At 41.2% G+C, this 23,649-nt stretch overlaps 2 protein-coding genes across 2 annotated transcripts; one reads left to right on the top strand and one right to left on the bottom strand.

Moving 5' to 3' along the window:
• The first annotated feature begins 8,221 nt into the window (after nucleotides 1-8,221).
• On the top strand, nucleotides 8,222-9,535 carry LOC139448041 (trichohyalin-like). The gene has a single exon (XM_071229542.1). It carries the CDS (start codon nucleotides 8,222-8,224, stop codon nucleotides 9,533-9,535), a length of 1,314 nt encoding a protein of 437 aa, XP_071085643.1.
• Nucleotides 9,536-11,076: 1,541 nt separating this feature from the next.
• Nucleotides 11,077-21,411, bottom strand: LOC139449101 (uncharacterized). Its single transcript, XM_071230574.1, has 2 exons — nucleotides 21,353-21,411; nucleotides 11,077-18,278 (listed from the first exon to the last, which is right to left on the bottom strand). The coding sequence occupies exons 1-2, from the start codon at nucleotides 21,372-21,374 to the stop codon at nucleotides 17,902-17,904; spliced, it is 399 nt and encodes a 132-aa protein (XP_071086675.1). The 5' UTR covers nucleotides 21,375-21,411; the 3' UTR covers nucleotides 11,077-17,901.
• Between the last annotated feature and the right edge of the window lie 2,238 nt (nucleotides 21,412-23,649).

Here is a 23,649-nt window from a genome sequence, read left to right as displayed (position 1 = left end):
TCTACCTTAATTTACACTTATTTTACCTTCTCTTTCACTTATTCTACCTTCACATACACTTATTCTACCTTCACACACACTAGATATTCTACCTTCACACACACTGATTCTACCTTCACACACACTTATTCTACCCTCACTTACACTTATTCTACCTTCATATACACTTATTCTACCCTCACACACACTTATTCTACCTTCACATACACTTATTCTACCTTCACACACACGTATTCTACCTTCACACACACTGATTCTACCTTCACACACACTTATTCTACCTTCACATACACTTATTCTACCTTCATATACACTTATTCTACATTCCAAGACAGTCTTAGTCTATCTGCCCAGACACCGATATTCTATCTGTCTAGACATTGATGTTCTATTTGCCAAAATATGCCTTTTGAAAACAAACCAGTGGCACCGGGTATGATGTTGGACGCTTTAGCCTGCAGGGACAAGTGAGATAACATGACCACACTGCCTGGAGGCGTACCGACCCCAAATAGACGTTGCCGGCCAGTGATATAGCAACGCTCGTTATTAAATGTCACTTGTGATGCAGATCAGACATGGCCTTCAGGGTAAATCCAAACAGGCTACAACAAAGAGGTGAGGTATATGCGTTGTCTGTCTTAAAGACTCGCTGGTGTGGAAAATGGCACGCGAGGCCCACCAATGCTTATCAAACAACGTCAGAAGTCATAATCCGACAGGGGCGGTGGGGTAGCCCATTGGTCAAAGCACAGGGGTTCGATTCATCACTTGGGTACAATGCGGGATGCCAATTTCGTTTTTTTCCCGGTGTGAATGTCCTGGAATATTGAGAAAAGGGGCGTAAAAAACAGCTCACTCAGCCGTCACGTGAATGCAATGTGTGATGCCATTTTCTGGAGCTCCCCGATGTGGTCCTGCTGGAATATTGCTCAAACACGCCTCAAACCATTCTCACAAGCCCTATATTGAATATTGTCTCTGTTCATGCTGGTTTTGACATGAGACTCGTAAAGTGGTGAAAAGGATCTGCATACTTTAAGAACTGATCCGAACATTTTAAAATCGTTATGAAATGTTTCAAATATGTTCAATGAAATGAGAACTTAACTTGATATCAACAATTGATGTTTCGGACTTTAAATTTACAAGTAAGAATAAAATGTGTCATAAATGCTGATTTTAGATTTTTGAAGCGCCTTTCTAATAAATGAACATGGGCGAGTCTATGACCCAAGTGATTTTTATAAGTGCTGGACACAAAAACATATTCCAAACATATGGTAACAAGTTCATACTGGGTCACCGAATGACACGCTGATGCTAACCTTTTATTTGAAGCTCATTTTATCATTATACCAGTTCTATCACAGCGTGTAAGTTTAATATCAGAGGGAAGCCCGAAGTCGAGCAGGTCTCAGACGTTTACCACTTTGTTGAAACCCACGAGCACGGGTATGTTGTCGACAAACCTAGAAACATAATCTGGGCGAACCGGGATTCGAACCCACAATCATAGGTTTCTAGCGTGCCCAAGGGACGCACAGCGAATCGCGGCGCTTTAGACGACTGGGCCACCCGTGCCCCCACGTAAGTATTGATCTTATCACATAAAAACATACCCGTGCTCGTGGGTTTCACCGAAGTGGTCAACGTCTGAGACCTGCATCACTTCGGGCTTTCCTCCCACATTAAGCATACACGCCGCGATATAACTGGAATACTGTTAAAAGTGGCGTTAAACCCAACTCACTCACTCAGTACTTACGTTTCTGTTTCACTACCGAGATGAGTGAGTTGTATTTTACGCCGCTCTTGGGGAGGATGCTCATGTAAAACGGCCTCTCAGCTTGATGTGGGATGAAAGCCCGAAGTAATGCAGGTGTTAGACGTTTACAACTTTGGTGAAACCCACGAGCACGGGTAAGGTGCTGACAACCAACACACGTAATCAAGGAGGACCAGGATCGAAACCACGACCCACGCTTTCTTGCACGACGGAATTGTAAGAAAACAAGCATCTAAGAAGGGAGCCAGCGTACGGACATGGTTACAGCTGGAGCTGGAATTAAGATCTAAAAGTTCGATTGGGCTTTGTGTGCATTGCCATAGTGACGGCCCGTCACCCAAGTCGATAGAAACAACAGCAAAAACGACGCAGCCTTACGATGAATCTATTTCTCCATCACCGACTTCAACTATAACTAACGCACGAACTCCCCATTCCAGGGATCGAACTTAGACCTTGTTCATTCCAAACTAACGCCCAAATTGCTACTTTACTATCCCTAGAGAATTTTCGCAATAAATTGTCTACCATTTGTTATCGCCGACTAAGCTATTTCAGCATCCAATGATAATGGCGGCACGTCTGTTTCCATGTGAAGGGCCGAATTCCCAAGTTTTTACAAGAGACAATTGTCGATACTTAATCAGTTTCTGACGTCAGGGTACTGGAATAATATAATGAAGACGATAGGGTAGTTTGATCTCAATGCAAAGACCACTTTAGTTGAAGTGGGATTTCAAAAGATAATGAAATGCCCCCTAGCATATCCCATCGCCATAGCGAACAGGAACGTGCGGAGGATGTGACAACGATCGGGTTTATTGGGAGAGGAATTAGCGGGTATTTTTAGCCCCCCATGCGAAAAGCCTTCAATAAAATCTCTAAAGTTCATGACGGAAGGAGGCTAGTGTGACGCTAGTTCTTAACGCGACGGTCTAATGAATCAATTTGTTCCGATTGGAAGAAGAGAGTGGAACTAGTGTCAAGTGACCGCCGATCTGATCAAATTTGGCCGTGGTGATGCCACAATCATCCGGCTTCAGACTGAGGGAGGTCTTCGACAATAATGGATTTTGCCTTTATATTCAACCACAAAACATACGTGGACAGAAATGATCAATCTGTTGATAACTGAACATGTACAACAAGGATATGGGATTTAGGAACTGCCGTATGGTAATTCTGGCGGTGGTGATGGCGATGTGTTTATACATTGTGTGTGTGTGTGTGTGTGTGTGTGTGTGTGTGTGAGAGAGAGAGAGAGATAGAGATAGAGAGAGAGAGAGAGAGAGAGAGAGAGAGAGAGAGAGAGAGAGAGAGAGCTGGGGGATCTGTAACATTTCAAAGTAATAAGTTCCCCAGAATGATTATACGAATATTCTCAGGATTTTCGACAATATCAAAATCGAATGTCCGGAGGAATATGCTCTCGTAGGTGCCTAAACTTGTTTTTGGCTCATAAATTCATCAACGTAGATGATCCTATCTAAATATGGCACGATAAGCTTCCATAAATACTTGTCTCCATGTGTTGACTGAAAACCATTATGTAACCCGGGAATATTTAATGGATAGTCCCTTGTAAGGAAGATAATTTATGGATGTCAGCTTCTTTATTATGAGGAACACAACGTTTCGGATTATATGCTTACTCCTTCATGAGGTGAATGGATGCTATTAGGCAGAGAGCATATATATGTACATGTAAGAACAACAAAAGTAATACGATAAAAAATGGTGGAACACTTATTTCCGTCCTGGCTTCCAATTGTCCATAACTATCAGCGCTAATAACTGTAAAGTGTTGGCTTCCATTGTCTAATGCTAATCACCTATCAGCGCCAATCATCTGTTGGCTTCCCTTGTTAAGTTTCCACCTTTTGTTATCCTTGATGAAGAAGTAAGCATATACTCCGAAACGTTGTGTTCCTCATAATAAAGAAGTTGACATCCATACATTCTCTTCCTCGTGTATATCACTTCTAAGTGCCTTTCAAAGACTTAGTCCCTTTTAGTCTTACACATTGATCATGTCGGTCACTGTGTACACAGCAAGCCACTCACACCAGTGTAGCGAGTTGTTTCCTGACGTGTTAGCGTCAGAAAGAAAGACATTTAAATGTTGGGAAATGGCAATAATAAGATATTTCACCATACCTTGGGTTCTAACACACATTCCAAAGGTCAATTGTAATGTGCAATGTCATTTTCATTTTGAATTTAATTACTCTTACAAACCTTATGATGCCCATCTTCAGTTCAGTTAGACAATGGTACACTGCAAGAAAATTAGAACGTTTGAGTTGCATCCTTCTAAAAAGCCATAATAAGCCATAATGTGAACCACCCTCGATTATCCAGAGTAGGATATAAATTCTATTTTGATAAATACCAGGACCCACAGGGGCGTTTCGGAAGTGACGTCACCACCTTTCACTCAGCACAGAAGTTCTCCCGGTATTGTTAGTAATTTGATTTGGCTTTAAGAACGTCGCTGAGATGGCGAATGGTTCCAAGGTACTTATTATGATAGAATGAAAATAATACCCTTTATAATCGAGGATGAATATGAACACGGAATTACTTTGAAGTATCGGGGAGTAATACTAAGATTGCTGTTATCAATAACATGCCACCATTTAGTTCAGGTTCAGTTTACAGACTTCTACGTAATGTCATGTCCAACTGTACCCCTATACACGTAACCTAGCGGTTAAAGCGTTCGCTCGTCACGCCTAAAACCAGGGTTCGAATCCCAACATGGGTACAATGGGTACATCGACATGGGTCGTGATACTGCTGAAAACCAACCTCCCTCACTCCTTCACGCACCCATGCAAGGTTTACAGGGGTATATTTGTGCTTGCAACCATTCACTAGTTAAACTAGTTAAACGTCTCCACTATCGCGAGCAATGATGGGGGATGCTGTACACACAGCGGGAGTATCATGCAGGTGGGAGAGGTACTGCAAGCCTGTATGGTCTCCAGCATTGTGGCTACAACGTGGGAAGACAATTTCTGGAATCAATGACCCACAACACATTGTTTCATTACAATCATCATGTTCATTGAACCTCACTCACTCACTTACTCACTCACTCACTCACTCACTCACTCACTCACTCTAGTATTGTGCTTACTGGCAATCTACAGACCGACCGATCTTCTTGTTGTATTATAGTTTTATCTTTTAAAGTGTAATCAAAATAGTTCAAATGAAATTCTGTGTTGTTTCTGTTTGAATAATAGACCATTTATTAATATATTCCAAATCTGTGTCACAATATTGGGATTGGGGCACGTGTAGCTCAGTCCCCTTAGCAATGATACTTACCTTATCCATGCACGAAACCCATCATCACGGGTTCGATTCCAGGATCCCCTAAATCTGTTCTTGTCGTACTAGGCGATTATGTGGATATGTTGGTCAGACGAGATGACTTGTCGCTACCATTCCTTTAAATAGATCAGGTGGTCATTTCGTTGACTTGGTTGAAAGCATGTCAACGTTTCTCGACAACGTGGAGAGTTGATCCTCATACTAATCACATGTTTGTCTGGTCCTGACTCGACTATTTACGTGCCACCGGAAGTTTACAAAATGCGGAGTCAAAATCAAACAAACAAATAATTACAATGAAGGCAAGGTCCATTGGCTAACTTAAAAGCTCTTAATTTTCGGTGTTGGTCGTTGCTCATAACATCAATCACTGGTTTCTCTGATCCAGACTCGAATATTTACGTGCTTCAGTCATACAGCTGAACTCTTTCTGTAAACCTGAGTGAACAACCAAACAGATTTACCATTTAGCGGATGATTCCTTTCATCTTGGAGACTCTGCATCTCAACGTCCAAAATCATTGTCCATGGCAGTTTTGTGTCATTGAATTCCTTCCACGTATTTGGACACACCGTGCACTCTCTGTGATCTGGTTATATGGAGCGTGCGGGGTAATTCTGGTGTTAAGCACTACTTTCTCGTGGCCCATTGACTTTTAGTGTCTGGTCAGCCTTCTTGTGTGGAACACACCAACAAGGCCCTGCTTCCTTCCTTTCCTGAATAGGACATTATGTCTTTATGGGATATCGGACACTTAACACTTTGCTATGAATAATGGCTACGATCGTTAACCGAGCTTAACACACAGGCCTTCATAGCTCATTGTATCTGGGCTCGTGTTCGACGAGGCAGGCGTGAGACTGGGGCAAGCCCATGTGGTATACTCAGCAGACATTCACAATAGTTGCAAGACCAACATTGATTTGTGGACGAGGGGGGACTGACATTCTTGGAAATGATCTCGACTGCGGGTGAAGTCTGGAATGCATCTTTGAGTTAGCGTGTGACCTGAAAAGCACTGACTGAAATACAGCACTTCAAGACATTTACATCTTTCTAAACGATGCCAAACAATGATAGTTGAGCCACAACACATTGTTTCATTACGAAAAACATGTTCCTCACTCACTCACTCACACACTCACACACTGACTGACTGACTGACTGACTGATTCACTCACTCACTCACTCACTCACTTAAAAACATTTTATAGCCACCAACCCACCCACCAACTCACTCACTCAACTATAACTTTAGGTACTAGTTACAGCTGTCATGATTTTGATACTGAGTTGGTAAAAGGAATAGTCGTGTCCTGATATTGTTCTATCAATTTAGAATATTTCTAACGCTTGTGTATTCAGCGGTCGATGCTTTACGTCATTTTCGTGAAATTTATGTGATATTTCAAACATTTAGTTCAAAGTAATTGTCTAAGTGGTTGTTTGTGTTTCCACTTTACTTTGAGCCTTTATATTGAAAGGGGAAGTGTGTTAACGTGCGTGGTTCAATATTGGTATCACACATTGTTCATCGGACAAGCATTAAAACGTGCTACAGCTGGGATCGATCTCAGTCTCCGCTACCAGTTATACACGTTCACCATCATTGGAACACAGCCAGTTCTTTACACCGTCACTGGAAAACAGCCAGTTCTTTGCATCGTCGATGGTACACAGACAGTTCTTTGCACCGTCGATGGTACACAGACAGTTCTTTGTACTGTCACTGGAACAGACAGTTCTTTACAGCGTCACTGGAGCACAGGCAGTTCTTTATAGCGTCAGTGGAACACAGCCAGTTCTGAACACCGTCACTGGTGCACAGACAGTTCTTTGCACCGTCACTGGAACACAGGCAGTTTTTTACACCGTCACTGGAACACAGCCAGTTCTTTACACCGTCACTGGAACACAGTCAGTTCTTTGTACTGTCACTGGAACACAGACATTTCTTTACACCGTCACTGGAACACAGACAGTTCTTTGCACCGTCACTGGAACACAAACAGTTCTTTGCACCGTCACTGGAACACAGACAGTTCTTTACCCCGTCACTGGAACACAGACAGTTCTTTACACCGTCACTGGAACACAGACAGTTCTTTACACTGTCACTGGAACACAGACAGTTCTTTACCCCGTCACTGGAACACAGACTGTTCTTTGCACCGTCACTGGAACACAGACAGTTCTTTACACTGTCACTGGAACACAGCCAGTTCTTTACACTGTCACTGGAACACAGCCAGTTCTTTGCACCGTCATCTGGAACACAGACAGTTCTTTACACCGTCAAGAGGGAGAGAGAGAGAGAGAGAGAGAGAGAGAGAGTGAGAGAGAGAGAGAGAGAGAGAGCGTGCGTGCGTGTGTATGTGTGAGAGAGTAGACATATATCCACACACATAGACAGAAGGCTAGAAAGAGTAAATATACAGAAATAGAGGAAACCGTTTTGACAAACACAAGGCATTATAACATGGGTGGCATTATATACAGGAGCATTATATCCAGGAAGGACAGTAGTCAGAATGGAAGAAGCAGGAAATACAGATAGAGAAAAGCGTCAAATACAGAAAGAAATAATTGGGAAATACAGAAAGTGGGATAGTGGGAAATACAGAAAGAGAGAAATAGGAAATACAGAAAGAAAGAAAGTGGGAAATACAGTTAGAGAGAAGCGAAAGATACAGAAAGAGAGAAGCGGGAATACAGAAAGAAAGAAAGTGCGAAATACAGAAAGTGAGAAGCGGGAAACACAGAAAGAGAAAAGCGGGAAATACAGAACGTGAGAAGCGGGAAATACAGAAAGCGAAAAGCGTGAAATACAGAAGGGAGAAGAGGGAATACAGAACGAAAGAAAGTGGGAAATACAGAAAGTAAGAACCGTAAAATAAAGAGAGAAAAACATGAGAAATACAGCGAGGGAAGCGGGAAAAAGAGGAAGAGAGAAGCGTGAAAAAGAGAAGTAAGAAGCGTGAAATACAGAAACAAAGAAAGTTTGAAATACAGATAGGGAGAAGCGAAAGATACAGAAAGAGAGATGCGGGAAATACAGAAAGAGTTAAGCGGGAAATACAGAAAGAGAGATGCGGGAAATACAGAAAGAGTTAAGCGGGAAACACAGAAAGAGAGATGCGGGAAATACAGAAAGAGTTAAGCGGGAAATACAGAAAGAGAGATGCGGAAAATACAGAAAGAGAGAAGCGGAAAACACAGAAAGAGAGAAGCGGGAAATACAGAAAGAGAGAAGCGGGAAATACAGAAAGAGAGAAGCGGAAAACACAGAAAGAGTTAAGCGGGAGATACAGAAAGAGAGAAGCGGAAAATACAGAAAGAGAGAAGCGGGAAACACAGAAAGAGTTAAGCGGGAGATACAGAAAGAGAGAAGCGGGAAATACAGAAAGAGAGAAGCGGAAAACACAGAAAGAGTTAAGCGGGAGATACAGAAAGAGAGAAGCGGGAAATACAGAAAGAGAGAAGCGGGAAACACAGAAAGAGAGAAGCGGGAAATACAGAAAGAGAGAAGCGGGAAACACAGAAAGAGAGAAGCGGGAAACACAGAAAGAGAAAAGCGGGAAATACAGAAAGAGCTCGAGAGAAGCGGGAAATACAGAAAGAGCTCGAGAGATGCGGGAAACACAGGAAGAGAGAAGTGGGAAATACAGAAAGAGAGAAGCGGGAGATACAGAAAGAGAGAAGCGGAAAATACAGAAAGAGAGAAGCGGAAAACACAGCAAGAGAGAAGCGGGAAATACAGAAAGAGAGAAGCGGGAAACACTGAAAGAGAAAAGCGGGAAATACAGAAAGAGCTCGAGAGAAGCGGGAAATACAGAAAGAGCTCGAGAGAAGCGGAAAACACAGAAAGAGAGAAGTGGGAAATACAGCAAGAGAGAAGCGGGAGATACAGAAAGAGAGAAGCGGAAAACACAGGAAGAGAGATGTGGGAAATACAGCAAGAGAGAAGTGGGAAATACAGGAAGAGAGAAGTGGGAAATACAGCAAGAGAGAAGTGGGAAATACAGGAAGAGAGAAGTGGGAAATACAGCAAGAGGGAAGTGGGAAATACAGGAAGAGAGAAGTGGGAAATACAGCAAGAGAGAAGTGGGAAATACAGGAAGAGAGAAGTGGGAAATACAGGAAGAGAGAAGTGGGAAATACAGGAAGAGAGAAGTGGGAAATACAGCAAGAGAGAAGTGGGAAATACAGGAAGAGAGAAGTGGGAAATACAGGAAGAGAGGAGCGGGAAACAGGAAGAGAGAAGCGGGAAATACAGCAAGAGAGAAGTGGGAAATACAGAAAGAGAGAAGCGAGAAACACAAAAAGAGAGAAAGTTGGAAACAGTGAAAGGGAGAACATGGGAAATACTAACTGGGAGACAGATTCCTGATGAAGACCAATAACTTCAACAAGCGTTTTATTCTAAAACATAACGACGATTGTGTCCTTCACACAGCGGTTATAAGGTCGGACATAAAGACATCGACAATAAACCAGCGTCTTATATTTGTATATTGATATTGCACCCAGGGGGACGCTTAGTTGTGAATTGGGTTTAGTGTCAATGATCTTGTTCCATCACAAAGGACGAGAGTTGGATGGATCCCGTCATAACCTACTCCATCAGATGATTCAGCGTTCTCGCTCAATAAACGTCAGCGTGGGGCTTACGCCGAGTCTATTTATCACAAGTCATATAAAGAATGTGTTTCCCCACATAGTGCCCTATCGGTATTTGTGGGGACTTATTCTGGATCAATTAGCGCCCCGGTGGTGGGCAAACTGGTACAGACTAGTTATTAAATAACGTTAAACGTATTAATATATCGCGATCTTCATAACGTAAATTGCTGTTGTCTAGTCTGGTTGGCACATTATTACATTTTGTAACGTGTGACGATCAACTGCCAGACAGTCCCCGAACTAGTTCAATATCAATGAGTCAGGCTTGGCACCTACTAACACAGACGCCCGTAAGTTTGCTCGGGAATAGGTTGGGTGGGAGACTACATGTGTGTAGTTTCTGTGGAGGTGGAATTTTAAATTCTAAGGAAGTCATTTTTTAATGTTTTTTATGTGCATATATAGTTTTTCTCTAAATAGTTAAGAGTGAGTGAGTGAGTGAGTGGCTGTGTGTGTGTGTGTGTGTGTGTGGGGGGGGGGGGGGGGGGGGGGGGGGGGGCAGTGTGCCAGTTTGATCATAATTTACATTTCTGATGGCCCCTGAAACAGACTAGAGTTACTATGGACCTACTTTGTCCTTGAATTCAAGATTTGGCAAAAGCCTAATACCGGCCTCCAAACATACTTTATCCCGCATTCCAAGTTGGAGGTCAGCCTACTAGAAGCCTAATCCACCCTGGAGTACCAACGGGGGCCATCATGGTCAAATGAAAACCGGCTCGGCCCGGAGTACCAAGAACGGTGGCCATAATAGAGTAAAGAAAACCTAATTGGCCCCGAATTCCAAAGAGGGACAATAAATGCAAGCTAGAGGATCCTTGTCTGTGCCGACATCCACATGATGGACAATCTTCATCGATAAGGGACATCTGAGTCTCCTCTGCCCCGGAATTCCAGTGGGGGTCATACATGATGTACTGTTGGTCTACGCTGTCCTCACGCACTCACTCACTCACCAAAACACCCACATACTCGTTTAAACCCCCACCCCCCCATCCCCCAGCTCACACACAAACACACTCAAATACCCCACACCCACCCACTCACATCATGTGGGCGTTACGACAAAGCAGGCCCCTAGTATATGCGTTTAGAGTCAACTCCGTTCCATGATACGGCGCATCGGGTACCGGGTGCCTCATCTGTTTGGAATGCACATCTCACCGTTCATAACAACGTTTAATGGTTTGTGTCATACAAACATGTGTGTAATGCTATGTGCGTTTCTTGTAGCTGAGTAAAAATGGAATAAAGGCGCTCGTTCTTAAACAACAATTTATTAATAACTTCAACGTTGTACTTTATACAAACAACGCAGCACTCCATGCATAGATTACACATTTCCATAGCAACGTGTTCATCCTCGATTATCCAGCGTATTAAATCTCCATCCTAATAGGACAAATACCCTGGACAATTTCTACCGATTTGAAAAAACACGACGCTAAAAATAACCGTCCAATCAAAGTACACACACGAGCGAGCTTGTGATCAGAGACATGGGGATGGTGGCATCACCTCCGAAACGAATATTCCTAGGAGATGTGCCTAGGGAGCGTATCATAATACAAATAAGACATAACACACTGGATAATCGGGAATTCAACATGCCAAAACAAACAAAATGAACACTTTAAAAATAAACATTTAGTACATAAGTATAAAAAAGTTTGATTAATGGCAATACTAAATAAATGTTCACCAGAAATACCCTAACTATATCATTTTGCGTACAATGCAGATTAGATATGAGAGAATAAGTTTTGATTATTACAGTGATCGCTAACATGAATTACAGCAAATTATTCCTATAGTATTCATAACTATAATCCTACATACGAAATATTTTTTTCTCTGAAAGGATTTATATTTTTTTTTCAAATCCAATGGTGGGCAAAGACTACCAGTGATTTCACATACTGAACGTTCCGAAAAACCGCATGACTGTTCCCGCAGTATCTTAACAATAATACTGTTATGCCAGAAATAAACATCATATGGTCAAATAACATGTTTCACTGTTACAAATTCAAAACTAAAAGCGAGAAAAGTCATGTACATATACATTGTGTAAAAGTGTACATTGGAAATTTATACTCATCTGACGCCTACAGTAACATTTGGGCACGTACATTTACATTTTAGCTATATTTTATGAAAAATGCTGTGTACAAAGAATCATTTGTTTTACCTCACACTTGTCCGCTTAAACGCAGTTTACAGAATATCTCCATTATCTGTTATTAAAGACTTTTGACAAAGTGACAAGTATGGTCTAAGTATATTTAAGGAAGAATCTGCTCATTAAAGCCAATCATTAATTTCCAAATTCGAACATTCAGTAAACTCGTGCAAACAGCACTCCTCATTTCCCCATTAAAAAGACCGTTTTTATGTCGTCAAAGCTTATATATTATTATATATAATTTTTCGAAATCACCTCTAAAACATTGAAATTGAACTCCAATAGAGTTATCTCCTTATGATGGTAATGTTCATTCAATATCAGTAAACTTGCCTTGATTGCGACAAAAAAATCGTTCTTTGTAATTTGTTCCCGTTCTCACACGTGACCTCTCGTGTATTTCCGTGACTGTATTACGGAAAGATACGAGAAGTGACGAGTTTTCTCGAACTGTTAGGGAATGTCACGAACATGGACGAGGAATAAACAGAAGTAACTGTGTCGGCTCTACGAACACATGTAAGGCCCTGACTGTTTAAACAAAGAAACATAATCAGCTTGAATCTGGTATGCGAACCCAATATCACGGGTTTCTGGCACACCTAAGGGACGTAACTCTGCACATCAGCAAATAACGTCGATTTTGATCACTGGACGATCTTTGTCAGCTTTAATAATAAAAAAATAAGAATTCACAATACAATACAAATATTGTAGAATATTTGTCCAATCACAGAAAAACAAACAGTGAATAATCAACATTTAATACGTCTCTCATAATAACATGCTTTGATCATTTCGCAGCGTTCATAAACATATATGGAGGTTCGAACGATTCTGAAGGCGATATGTATGCACAAAATTGTTAACCTTAAGGCTAAAGATATCATGACATAGACTACCGATCACACATCACACCTAGACACATAGACAGTCATGGCAGCGTATATGTAGATTATATGCAATACCCACGAGTCTGAGCTACCAACATTCACCAGACTACATAGTTGACAAAACGTCACAATGGTAAGGACGTGGCCGCACGTCACAATGCATGTACGCGAAGAAACGTCACGATGGTCAGGTGTAACGTGAAACGTCGAACTGTGGACATCTGACCTCATATCATAAGGATGGATATAGAACCATACCAGGGATAGACAAGCGACCATACGTCATAAGGTCAAGATCGCGACTATACTATTGTTAGACAATACTCATTTTCCACAGTAGCAGTAATCAACGTTTTGTCGAGTTATGACGTCATAAATTGGACTGTACATCAGTATTGTCGTTACGAAGCCAGTAAAGTACGTCGAACAAATATGTCTATCCTTTACTTTTAGACAAAATGTTCCAAATAGTAATAAACTGCTCAAATGTATCCGAATGCTTCGTAACGCTTCTATAACTCGAATTTCGCTTCGTCAGTACTTCACGGGTGTGTAAACACAGCGTCCGTCCATCACCCGTGAATACATACAACCAATGCAGTGAGCTGCTATTTTTAACCAACTTATCAAGCCTCGGCCTGGTTCCAGCGAGGGAGAAGTGCTCCGACCAATGAGTGCTCAGGTTACATCGTATAACCGGCAAAACTTCTCGTGCAACACCAGCCACAATCTCGTAGCTGTCTGCTCTCTACATTGCATCAGTGTCATGCGGTAAGGCTCGTTTGACTTCCTCAGAGACACACGTCCTCGTTTCATTGCTTGACTTTAAACTAGGCACGCCTCACTTCAACGCCGCATATTGTACGCATTCACGTGTGATGGTAGAACATAGAGTATACAAATCAATTAGTGCAACATCAACGAGGGAAATGTCGCTGTATGTGAAATATCTAATCGCGTATGTTCTTTTCTTTCCATTTGTAGTTCCATCATTGACATAATTATGTAAATCATGATGTTTTCATGGAGATTAACCTTTTACGAAGTTGGTGTTAGCGTAACTATAACCAAATGCTTGATGCTATTAATGCTTCTTTTCACAAACATGTTGACTCAGTGAGGTGGTATACATTAATGACTCCATAGGAAATATAGATTGACGGTAAATATGGCCGTTTCACCCGACGTTATAGAACGTTGCTCCTGACGTTTAACAATACCCATCTATAACAAATGGTAACGCATTTGATACACCCAAACCAACGTCCCTTTTAGAAGACACATTGGGAGATGCAGGTGCATGATATAGCTTAATAGACATCATTATGTTTGATCAAGTAAAGCATATTCTTTCAGAGGCAATAAGATGTTGGAATAATAAGTAAGGATAAGATATATGTATGAACAACTTAAGATAAGATATATGGATGAACAACTTCTTTATTACAATTGTAATCATCAGTAATTGTAATAAAGAAGTCGTTCATCCATATATCTTATTCTTATTAAGTAAAACATCATTGGTAAGTTATGTATAGTCTCCCTCAATGGCAGAGGATTGAACACATACACGGCGCATAAACATTTTAGACTCTCTAAGATAAATCATACTTTACTCGCAAGGTGGTCAGGTGATCCAGATTGCTGAAAATGTATAAGACCCAGAAGGAATATATTGACACTTCAGTCATTTTATACCTATGAAGTTGTCCTAACTTAAATACGCATTATCCAGCCAACGTGGCCACGACCAGTGGCACATGAAGGATGCGAGGACAAATATATTTTGGTAACGCTTTATTCTTCAGTTGTGCACGAGAAAAAGCACAATATTGGCTAATAGGATTAATTTTTGGGGATTTTCCGAAATCATAAGATACCTTATTCGTCATATTGAGCTCAAGTAAGTCCTTTGGCCAACTTTTAGACCAGTTTGAAGTAATCTCCATATGCGTGCCCTATTAAGACCGAAAATTTACATAACAGACCATATTTTCTTGTGTATATAACATATTTAGAACAGAGACATCCGCAGATATATAACTGCCTAGTAACTATCAGCGAACATCTTTTACTACATCGACGTTCGAACAGTTCTTATATTCTGCCGCGGTTTTGTACCAAAAAGAGTTCTCGCCTTTGTGAAGAAAAAACTATATCCAAACTACTCGTGAATAATCTACAGTACATTGAAAGCGGAAACACATTCTCAAGAGGGAAGAGGACATCCGGATTGACGTAAATCTATGCCAACCAATGGCGTCAGTTATGGTATTCTATGATACGGACATGCACATGACAGACTATATATTGGACAAGGATCACTCGTTTTACACCAGAGCAACCCCGGCCAGCACTGGCATGGATCAACACTAGAACTAGTTGCGTGGACGTGACGTCATGTGACATAACCTTGTGGCAGCCGCCATACATGACAATTCAAATTATTTCCGTTTGCTTTTGTCTTCAAGTTACAGTGTACACCTTATTTCTGTTATGAATAGAATAAATGGATGTCGTGTTGTGCTAACTATATGTACTAGGATCTGGCGTTCCACGTTCACAGAAACCCGCGCAGTATCTTCCATCTTGTGTCGCCCAAGGCATTATTATAGGTAGTAGAATAATCAGAGGGGACCCGAGTGGTGCAGGAATGACAAATTCATGAATAATATTGATTTTTTACAAATGTATAAGGAATAACCTACTGTAACGGTTTTTGAATGCAGTCCTCGACACATGTAAATTTTCTTAGGAGGAGGACATGATTTCACATTTCCCGATCATGAATAAAAACCAAGATATCTATCTGATGCATTCGTAAGTGCAGCTTTGCCAATAGCCATAACGATACCAGACAAGATGAAAACTTAATAATATCTCAGCTACAAATTTCACGAAAATGAAAACAAAATAATGTAATGAATAATAATGCTCTTGTTTCAGTAGCGGAATATACACAGAGAATAATCGTCTTTTATAATGTATAGCTACATGATTACTTGATACGTAAATACATTTGAAGGGAAAATCAACAGTCTCCAACATATGTCCTCTAAGGAAATCCTTGTACTGAATGCAGATTATAATACATTATATGTATATTACACGAAACCACCTCTCTTGAACCTATATCATCTATAAATTGGAAAATGTAGAACACGATAATTTTAACTTGATCTTGGTGATGAATTAATTACGTATCTGAAAACCAAAGAGGTCCTTCAACGCCATTTGTATATGAGCACTATATGTTATCGCGTTTTGTTACTGCAACGCTCTTCAGAAATCGAATACTAAGAGCAGTTCGATGTCCCTAGAAGAGACGTTTTCTTTCGTACTTGGTCTATAATTAATAGTATAAACCGAAACCTTGTTATTGAAATTGAGAACGAAGTGTAATAAATGGCCCTTATCGAAAAAATAAACATGAGGATTTTTCTTTAATTAATTATTCATTACTCAACCGTCGGACAGAAATTATATACCGAGGTAATCAATAATGTTTTGTCTTTAATTTATTATTCATTATTGAACCCTCGTACAGAAATTATACACTAAAGGTAGTACAAGACCCTCAAGGAAACCACGTAATACTTAGTTGAGGGTTAAGAACTGATAATGAGGGAAACTGCACGTAGAAAAACATTTTACTTATGTATCCAATAATGCCTTCGTTACATGTTATTCTGTTTGTCTCACCTCTTCACATCTAGGTCTCTAACAGATATATACTAAGACAGTTATAGTTTCTATTAATGCACAAACAGGAATTGAGAAAAAGGTGTCAACAAAACCTTACATTATATGTGGACGTTTTACAATATACACTTAAAAAACGTGACAATAGGATTTCAACAGCCACCAATATCTTACACATGGTAAACCTTCTCAAAATGTTAAAGGTGGTCATCGACCGATATCCAAGGGCTGCCAGACCTAAGTTAACACGTGACCAAAAAACGTCACAATCCCTTCACTGAACAATACACCGGTGTACTAAACACCAGGGGTTTGTTGTGCGGGACTAACCGTGATGCTAAAAAGCACGAAAATGTGAGCCTCGATTTTGGTGACGTAGCGCTTGGGAAGAACGCCCAATGGTTACTCTAATTAATATATGTTTGAATCTACAATTTTGTCTGGATATAGGGAATAACATCACAGACCTGAGCAGTCTTTTAATTGAAGTATTCGACTGAAGGCAAATAATGTCTATAACCCACTGAGTTCGTGACACTCGAAGTAAAATGTCTATATGTGTATGAACTGCCGGGTAAAAGAAAGTATGCACCCACATTTGACGGTAGCTATAAATGAAACCAACAAGAAATGGTTATTCGATGGTGATGTGTTTGTAACTGGTATCATTGTTATCTTTGGACCTCAAGTTTGCAGTTTTTCGGCGACTGTTTTCAGCGCAATAATGTGTTGATAACGTTTGTAATTCTTGGTCAAATTCAATTTTCAAGTGTATACTTTCTTTTCCCCGGCAGTTTATCTGTCACGAATGTGGATCATCACCGTGACGTCACTCACAACATACTACCAAAATGAGACATGTTAAAAAGACATCGTGACCTTTAACTTCAGAATCTCGTCTCCCTTGGTGCTCTGAAGCTAGTGAAAAGCAAAATAAGGGTATCACTGGTTGCCGAGTTACTTCATGGAGTTTTGCATCTGACATTTCGCATCAGTCTTCATCCAAGCACACAACGCCAAACAAAGTCTAACCTACGACCATCCCTGCTTCAAATCATTCAGCCTCCCGGCAACGCAGCCTTGTTTGCATGTCCTCGAGGCGCTCAGTGGTACTACGTCATAGCTATAGGCACGTTTCATGGGTTGGGTGATGGCGTTATTTTATTGGAACCAAACGGCCATACATTCATCGACAGTTTCATCCTTCTATTCAGTTGTCCTATAAAACTGAATTAACAACTCTCGAAGAGATATTACTTTTGGTAATATATCACTGTGCGCGGGTAGATCTATGCGCTACGAAACCTCATAACGTTGTTACCATGGAAATAGTCAACAATGGAAGTATAGCCAGCATGTTCCATTCTGCCGACGATCGGACGCCGGACCCCGGGTAAAGGCACTTCTTGTATATAAATCCTGGGGTGGAGGTGCACACATGTTCTTTGTCACAGCAGTCGCGGGTCAAGACACAGTTCTCCCAGTAGGGGGAGCAGCATCTGTAGTTGTTGCCACAGTGGAGCCCATCGCGGCAGTGGTAGTCGAAGACGCAGGTCTGGTTTAGGGAACTCCGCGTGCAGCGGTAGTCAGTCCCCTCGTGTGCCAGGTAACAGTTCTTGCTGCAGCAGTCCGTGTTCCCGGAGCATACCTCGTTGGACCAGTGGCACTGTTCTCTGCGATAGGCTGCAATGGAAAAAAATGACACCGTTATGACCATCATCATCATCATCATCATCGTCGTCGTCATCATAATTAGTTAAACCATTAACACCATCAAAATCACCGCACTTAGCATCGTCGTTAGTTTGATAAAATCATGATCACAATTAACACCGTTATCGTGGCTATGAGCATGGTTTTTATCACCATTACCAACGGTACAATCACATCATATTATAACCAGTTTATCAATTAGCACATGGCAGTATGAAGTATTTTATTAGTCTAATCAATGTTATCATTGGCACATCCGTACCATCAACATAGTTAGCATTACCATTAGGATGACCGTTGTCACCATCATAATCGCCACAATCATACATTCAAGACCAACTCGTGTTATTCCGGGACAAGTCTAAAAGCTACTCGTGCCCTTCTCCGCAATCGGGCATGCCTAAAATAATTGTCAACTCGTCGCGCTATGGTTCACATATATTTCCCCATATATTATATATATTTCAGATACAATTCAAATCACATCTTGACATGGGGAATTATCAGTATGATTGGACACATTTAACTGTGCCTTGGGTATATTTTTAGATGCAAGACTCATATAAAATCAAAAATTATTTCTAAGGGATTCTTTAACGAAAAACTTGAAATCATAAGCTCATTCTGATTGGTTTGTCGTATTTTCGCACATAACATTCATCGACAGGTTACGGGAAGAGGCGAGGGGTGACGAATGCACAATCATATTCTCAGTTAAGATTAGTTTTATGACATCTTTATCGCCATTGATATCATCGGAACAGTCTCGGCCATAGATATTACATTTATGATAAATATAAACATTGCAACAATTACCAGCATCGGTCCCATCGTAAACATAACCGTTGTCATGACAAACCCTCATATCTCCCCAGCTTCATATACCCGCAGTCTCCACACCAACCATAACGCCCACGACAATGACTATCAACATCACGGGGACTCCTACTTCGTGTGAAGGTCCTCCGCCACCTCTGGTGGTCGTAAGAGGCGACTACCTGGACATCATCAAGCTCATTGTCGTGGTCGTCTTGCTCATAATGTCAGTCACTGGTTTGTCAGAACCAGTTTCATTGTTTGTGGTCTGACGGTACATTGCTGGCGTGGGGCGTTAAACAACAAAACAATCACGTCAATCATCCCCACGTCGACAATCTGGGGATACATCACCACCACCAGTATACTCACATCAGCATCACCACTTTCGCGTTCATGTTCAACACCATCATCACGTCTACCATCACCGGAGCAAACGTTGTCAGCAGCACTATCAACGCCACCAATACCCCCAAGAAGTGTCAAAATGTGATCTACCGGTATTATCGCCATCATCATCATCATCATCATCATCACCACGAAGATAATATTTCCCATGAGGGAGTATCACTTTATCAGCATGATTATCACCTGGACTGTGCTCACCTCAATATCACCACCACATCATCACCATGATTATCACCTGGACTGTGCTCACCTCAATATCACCACCACATCATCACCATGATTGTCACATGGACTGTGCTCACCACAATATCACCGCCATATCATCACCGTGATTGTCACCTGGACTGACCTCACCACAATATCACCACCATATCATCACCATGATTATCACCTGGACTGTGCTCACCACAATATCACCACCATATCATCACCATGATTGTCACCTGGACTGTCGTCACCACAATATCACCACCACTATCACCAGATCTATCACCTCCACCACATCATCACCATGATTGTCACCTGGACTGTCCTCACCACAATATCACCACCATATCATCACCATGATTGTTACCTGGACTGTCGTCACCACAATATCACCACCACTATCACCAGAACTATCACCTCCACCACATCATCACCATGATTGTCACCTGGACTGTCCTCACCACAATATCACCACCACATCATCACCAAGATTGTCACCTGGACTGTCGTCACCACAATATCACCACCACATCATCACCATGATTGTCACCTGGAATGTCCTCACCACAATATCACCACCACATCATCACCATGATTGTCACCTGGACTGTCCTCACCACAATATCACCACCATAATTATCATCACCATGATTGTCACCTGGACTGTCCTCACCACAATATCACCACCATATCATCACCATGATTGTCACGTGGACTCTCACAACTACCAAATCATCACCACCACTATCACCAGAACTATCACCTCCACCACATCATCAACACGCCTGTCACCACTAACACGATGACCTCGACTCCTACCACTACCATCATCATCACCTCAACCGCCACAACCACCAACAACATCACCACCACCACCACCATCGCCAACACCGACAGCACCAACAACATCACAACTACCACCATCACCATCAGCATCGCCACCATCTTCACAACCATCATCATCTTCACTCTCATCACAACGCCCATAATCTCCACGAGGCCCGGTATTTGCCACCTTTATTGTCAGCTTCCAAAACCAAATAGCGCGTGAAACAGGTTGTGTCCTTAAGCCAGTATGTAGTGTAATGCGTATGGTATGTGTGGCCCTTTATTACGAATGTTGATACGGTACGTCTAGCTTCATGCATTAAGATAAGTCTGGTCCGGATTGTTTACAGACCGCACTCAAATAGATGGCATATAGGTATGCATGATCTTTATACACACATGTGCAACATGTTGCCTAAACACTATCGACTTCTGTTTGTCAATCAAACAACAAATAAACAGGAGCACATCTGTCGTCGTATTGTTATGATCAGTATATACTTACGTTTATGTCAAATGATTGTTGGTGGCAGTACATCAATCAGAATGTCGTCTGCTTTTGTGGCTAGGTTTTTAATCATTGGAAAATTGAATAATTTTTGTTTACTCAATGGATATAATGCTTTCAATCTACATTCATTCTAGGACTTTTCCCAGTGGGAATAACTTTTTATATTCTGAGGTTATTCCTCATTCACTCCACGGGTCAAATTATGTCCATTTTAGGGTCTTCATATGTTACAAATGTACAACTTACTCGCCTTCCTTTACGGAGATGAACTTACCGTATAGCAGCTCATACGTCATGATGTTCCGACCGTGTCTTTGTAAACCTTGACTGAACTTTTAGTTTTCCAAAAGGGTTAAACATTATAACATGATACATAAATATCACTTAAACCCTTTAGCGAAGTCGAAGGATACTATTTCAAACTTAGTCATTAACAAAATTCAAAATCAATAGTTATTCCCACAAGTGAAATTCCATACATCTTGTTGAAACGAATTCGCCAGTCTTCCAATTACGCCTCTTGTATTTCGCTTTTACATCAACACACGAGGGATGTGTGTTTAATATGTGAAGCTCAATAATTGCGTTTCAGAGCGACCATCCTCTTGGCATTTACACACATATTTTGAGTGTAGATTGGGTAATACAGCATAGAAAGCCTGCCTTACAGTGATCATTGTAACAACGAAATAAGAACATTTGCAAAGAGTGCAATTTCATGCTTGACGAATTCTTATCTTTTCTCACTTGATTTTGCCATGTTTGGCATTTCGGCGTATGTGTGTGATTACGATTCTGAAATGCAGATAATCCAAGTTTACCTCTGACTTTATCTTAATGGCTATGTTTTGGACAGGAAACCTTTTCAAATCCAATATATGACACTGCGTAAACTGCCTCAACGTGACGTTGACGTCAACGTGTTTTCCCCGTTGTGATTCAAAGGTGGCCCTTTTCACGTCCCGGCTTATTACCAATATCATCATAACGGAGTAGCTGCCAAGATAGCCAGATGTAAAAGAGCATGTCACAGCAACCTTTTTGTCGACAACTTATTTATCAACGCCGGTTGCATCTATCACATGAGAGCGGTGTTTGGATGCCCGTCGCTTTGTATTGTATATTTGTGGCATCACTTGTGAATTACATCTGTGTAGATAAATCAGTTACAAACAGATCTGTGACGAATATATTAACAATTGTTTCTTCGGGGGTGTAGTAGTTCACTCGAGTCATTTATAGATAGGTGTTGACCCGTGAAGACCCGGGTTAGAATTGGTCTTCAGCACCCATGCTTGCCGTAAAAGGCGACTATGCTTGTCGGGATCGGATGGTCAGGCTCGCTGACTTGGTTGATGCATGTCATCTCCATTGCGTGGATCGATGCTCATGATGTCAATCACTGGATTGTCTGGTCGACCTGGATTATTTACATTTAGCTGGGATATTGCTGAGTGCGGCGTTAAACAAAAACAAACAAACAAACAAAGATAGGTGTAATGTTCATATCATGGCTATTGCAGGTGAGGTCTTTGGCAACAAATTCAAACTGTGTGATATATATTGATCCTTGATCATTAGACGTTTAACATAAGGGTCCGGGCAAAATACAGTATACGCCCATGTTTTATTGTAGATTAAACTGAATCAAACAGGAAATTTGATTCGATGGTGATGTATTTGATAGGGGTGTCATACTTGCGTTCTGGACCGTCTGCAGTGTTTCGGCGACTAGTTTCAACCAAGTAACGTTTTGAAAACGATTGTACGCTTTTGGTCCAATCACATTTCCAAGTGTACACTTTCTATTGCCCGGCAGTTTAATTATATTTAACAGTTGACATAGTGGAAGTAGATCTCATCTCGGTGTGTGAGCTGGGATGGGTAAACACGCAATGACACGTCGCGAAGTTAGTTCAGATTATATCAACAGTGCTGTGTTGTCCAATGGAGATTCTCAGTCCTGCGTAGCTTACTCGACCACGAACAGCTATCCCGTTTTCACAACGATTGTGTCAGTTACATATACCGAAACGCTTTGAAACCTCATAGTGGAATTGGAATCTTGATAAGTTGAAAGTAACTGGAAGCGTATGCAGTGGTGCATGCCTTTAGGCCTCACTGCCAGCCACACACCATTATTTTGTTTTCATTCAGTTCGCTGAAATGTATTTTTTTAAATTTAACTATGCTCTTTATTTTGTGTCAGTATATCACCAATCTCTAAAGTACCCTTAGTGATGTCCGGTAGACTGTTTCAAAGTATTTACCCTTTCTAACATACATATTTCTAAACTCTAGGTTGAATAAACATTTCCAATTGAAAGAGGAAGGCAGTTAGTGTCCGTTATGTTGCGCCAGGCTCTCATATTACTGACCAAGCCAATACAATGGGAAGCCAATAATGTTGCATACGATTAATTCCCTCAATTTGATGTGACAACCGACATTGCTATATCACGAAAAGAGGGAACAATGCGGTGACGTTAGCTTAAAGAATGTTACAACGCTAAACTCATCCACTTTTGCCCTAAGCAATAAGCGACCTGTCGTAAAATAAGAACGAATTCA

Source organism: Haliotis cracherodii, unplaced genomic scaffold (assembly GCF_022045235.1).
Source record: "Haliotis cracherodii isolate W230 unplaced genomic scaffold, xgHalCrac1.p SCAF_7, whole genome shotgun sequence".
Lineage (NCBI taxonomy): Eukaryota > Metazoa > Mollusca > Gastropoda > Lepetellida > Haliotidae > Haliotis > Haliotis cracherodii.
This window is presented reverse-complemented; position numbering and strand designations above follow the sequence as displayed.

Coding starts and splice junctions, on each gene's coding strand:
- LOC139448041 (XM_071229542.1), top strand. CDS start 8,222: ATGCGGGAAATACAGAAAGAGTTAAGCGGGAAACACAGAAAGAGAGAT.
- LOC139449101 (XM_071230574.1), bottom strand. CDS start 21,374: ATGACGTATGAGCTGCTATACG. Junction 18,279..21,352: donor GACGTATGAGCTGCTATACG/GTAAGTTCATCT, acceptor TTTCCATTGCAG/CCTATCGCAGAGAACAGTGC.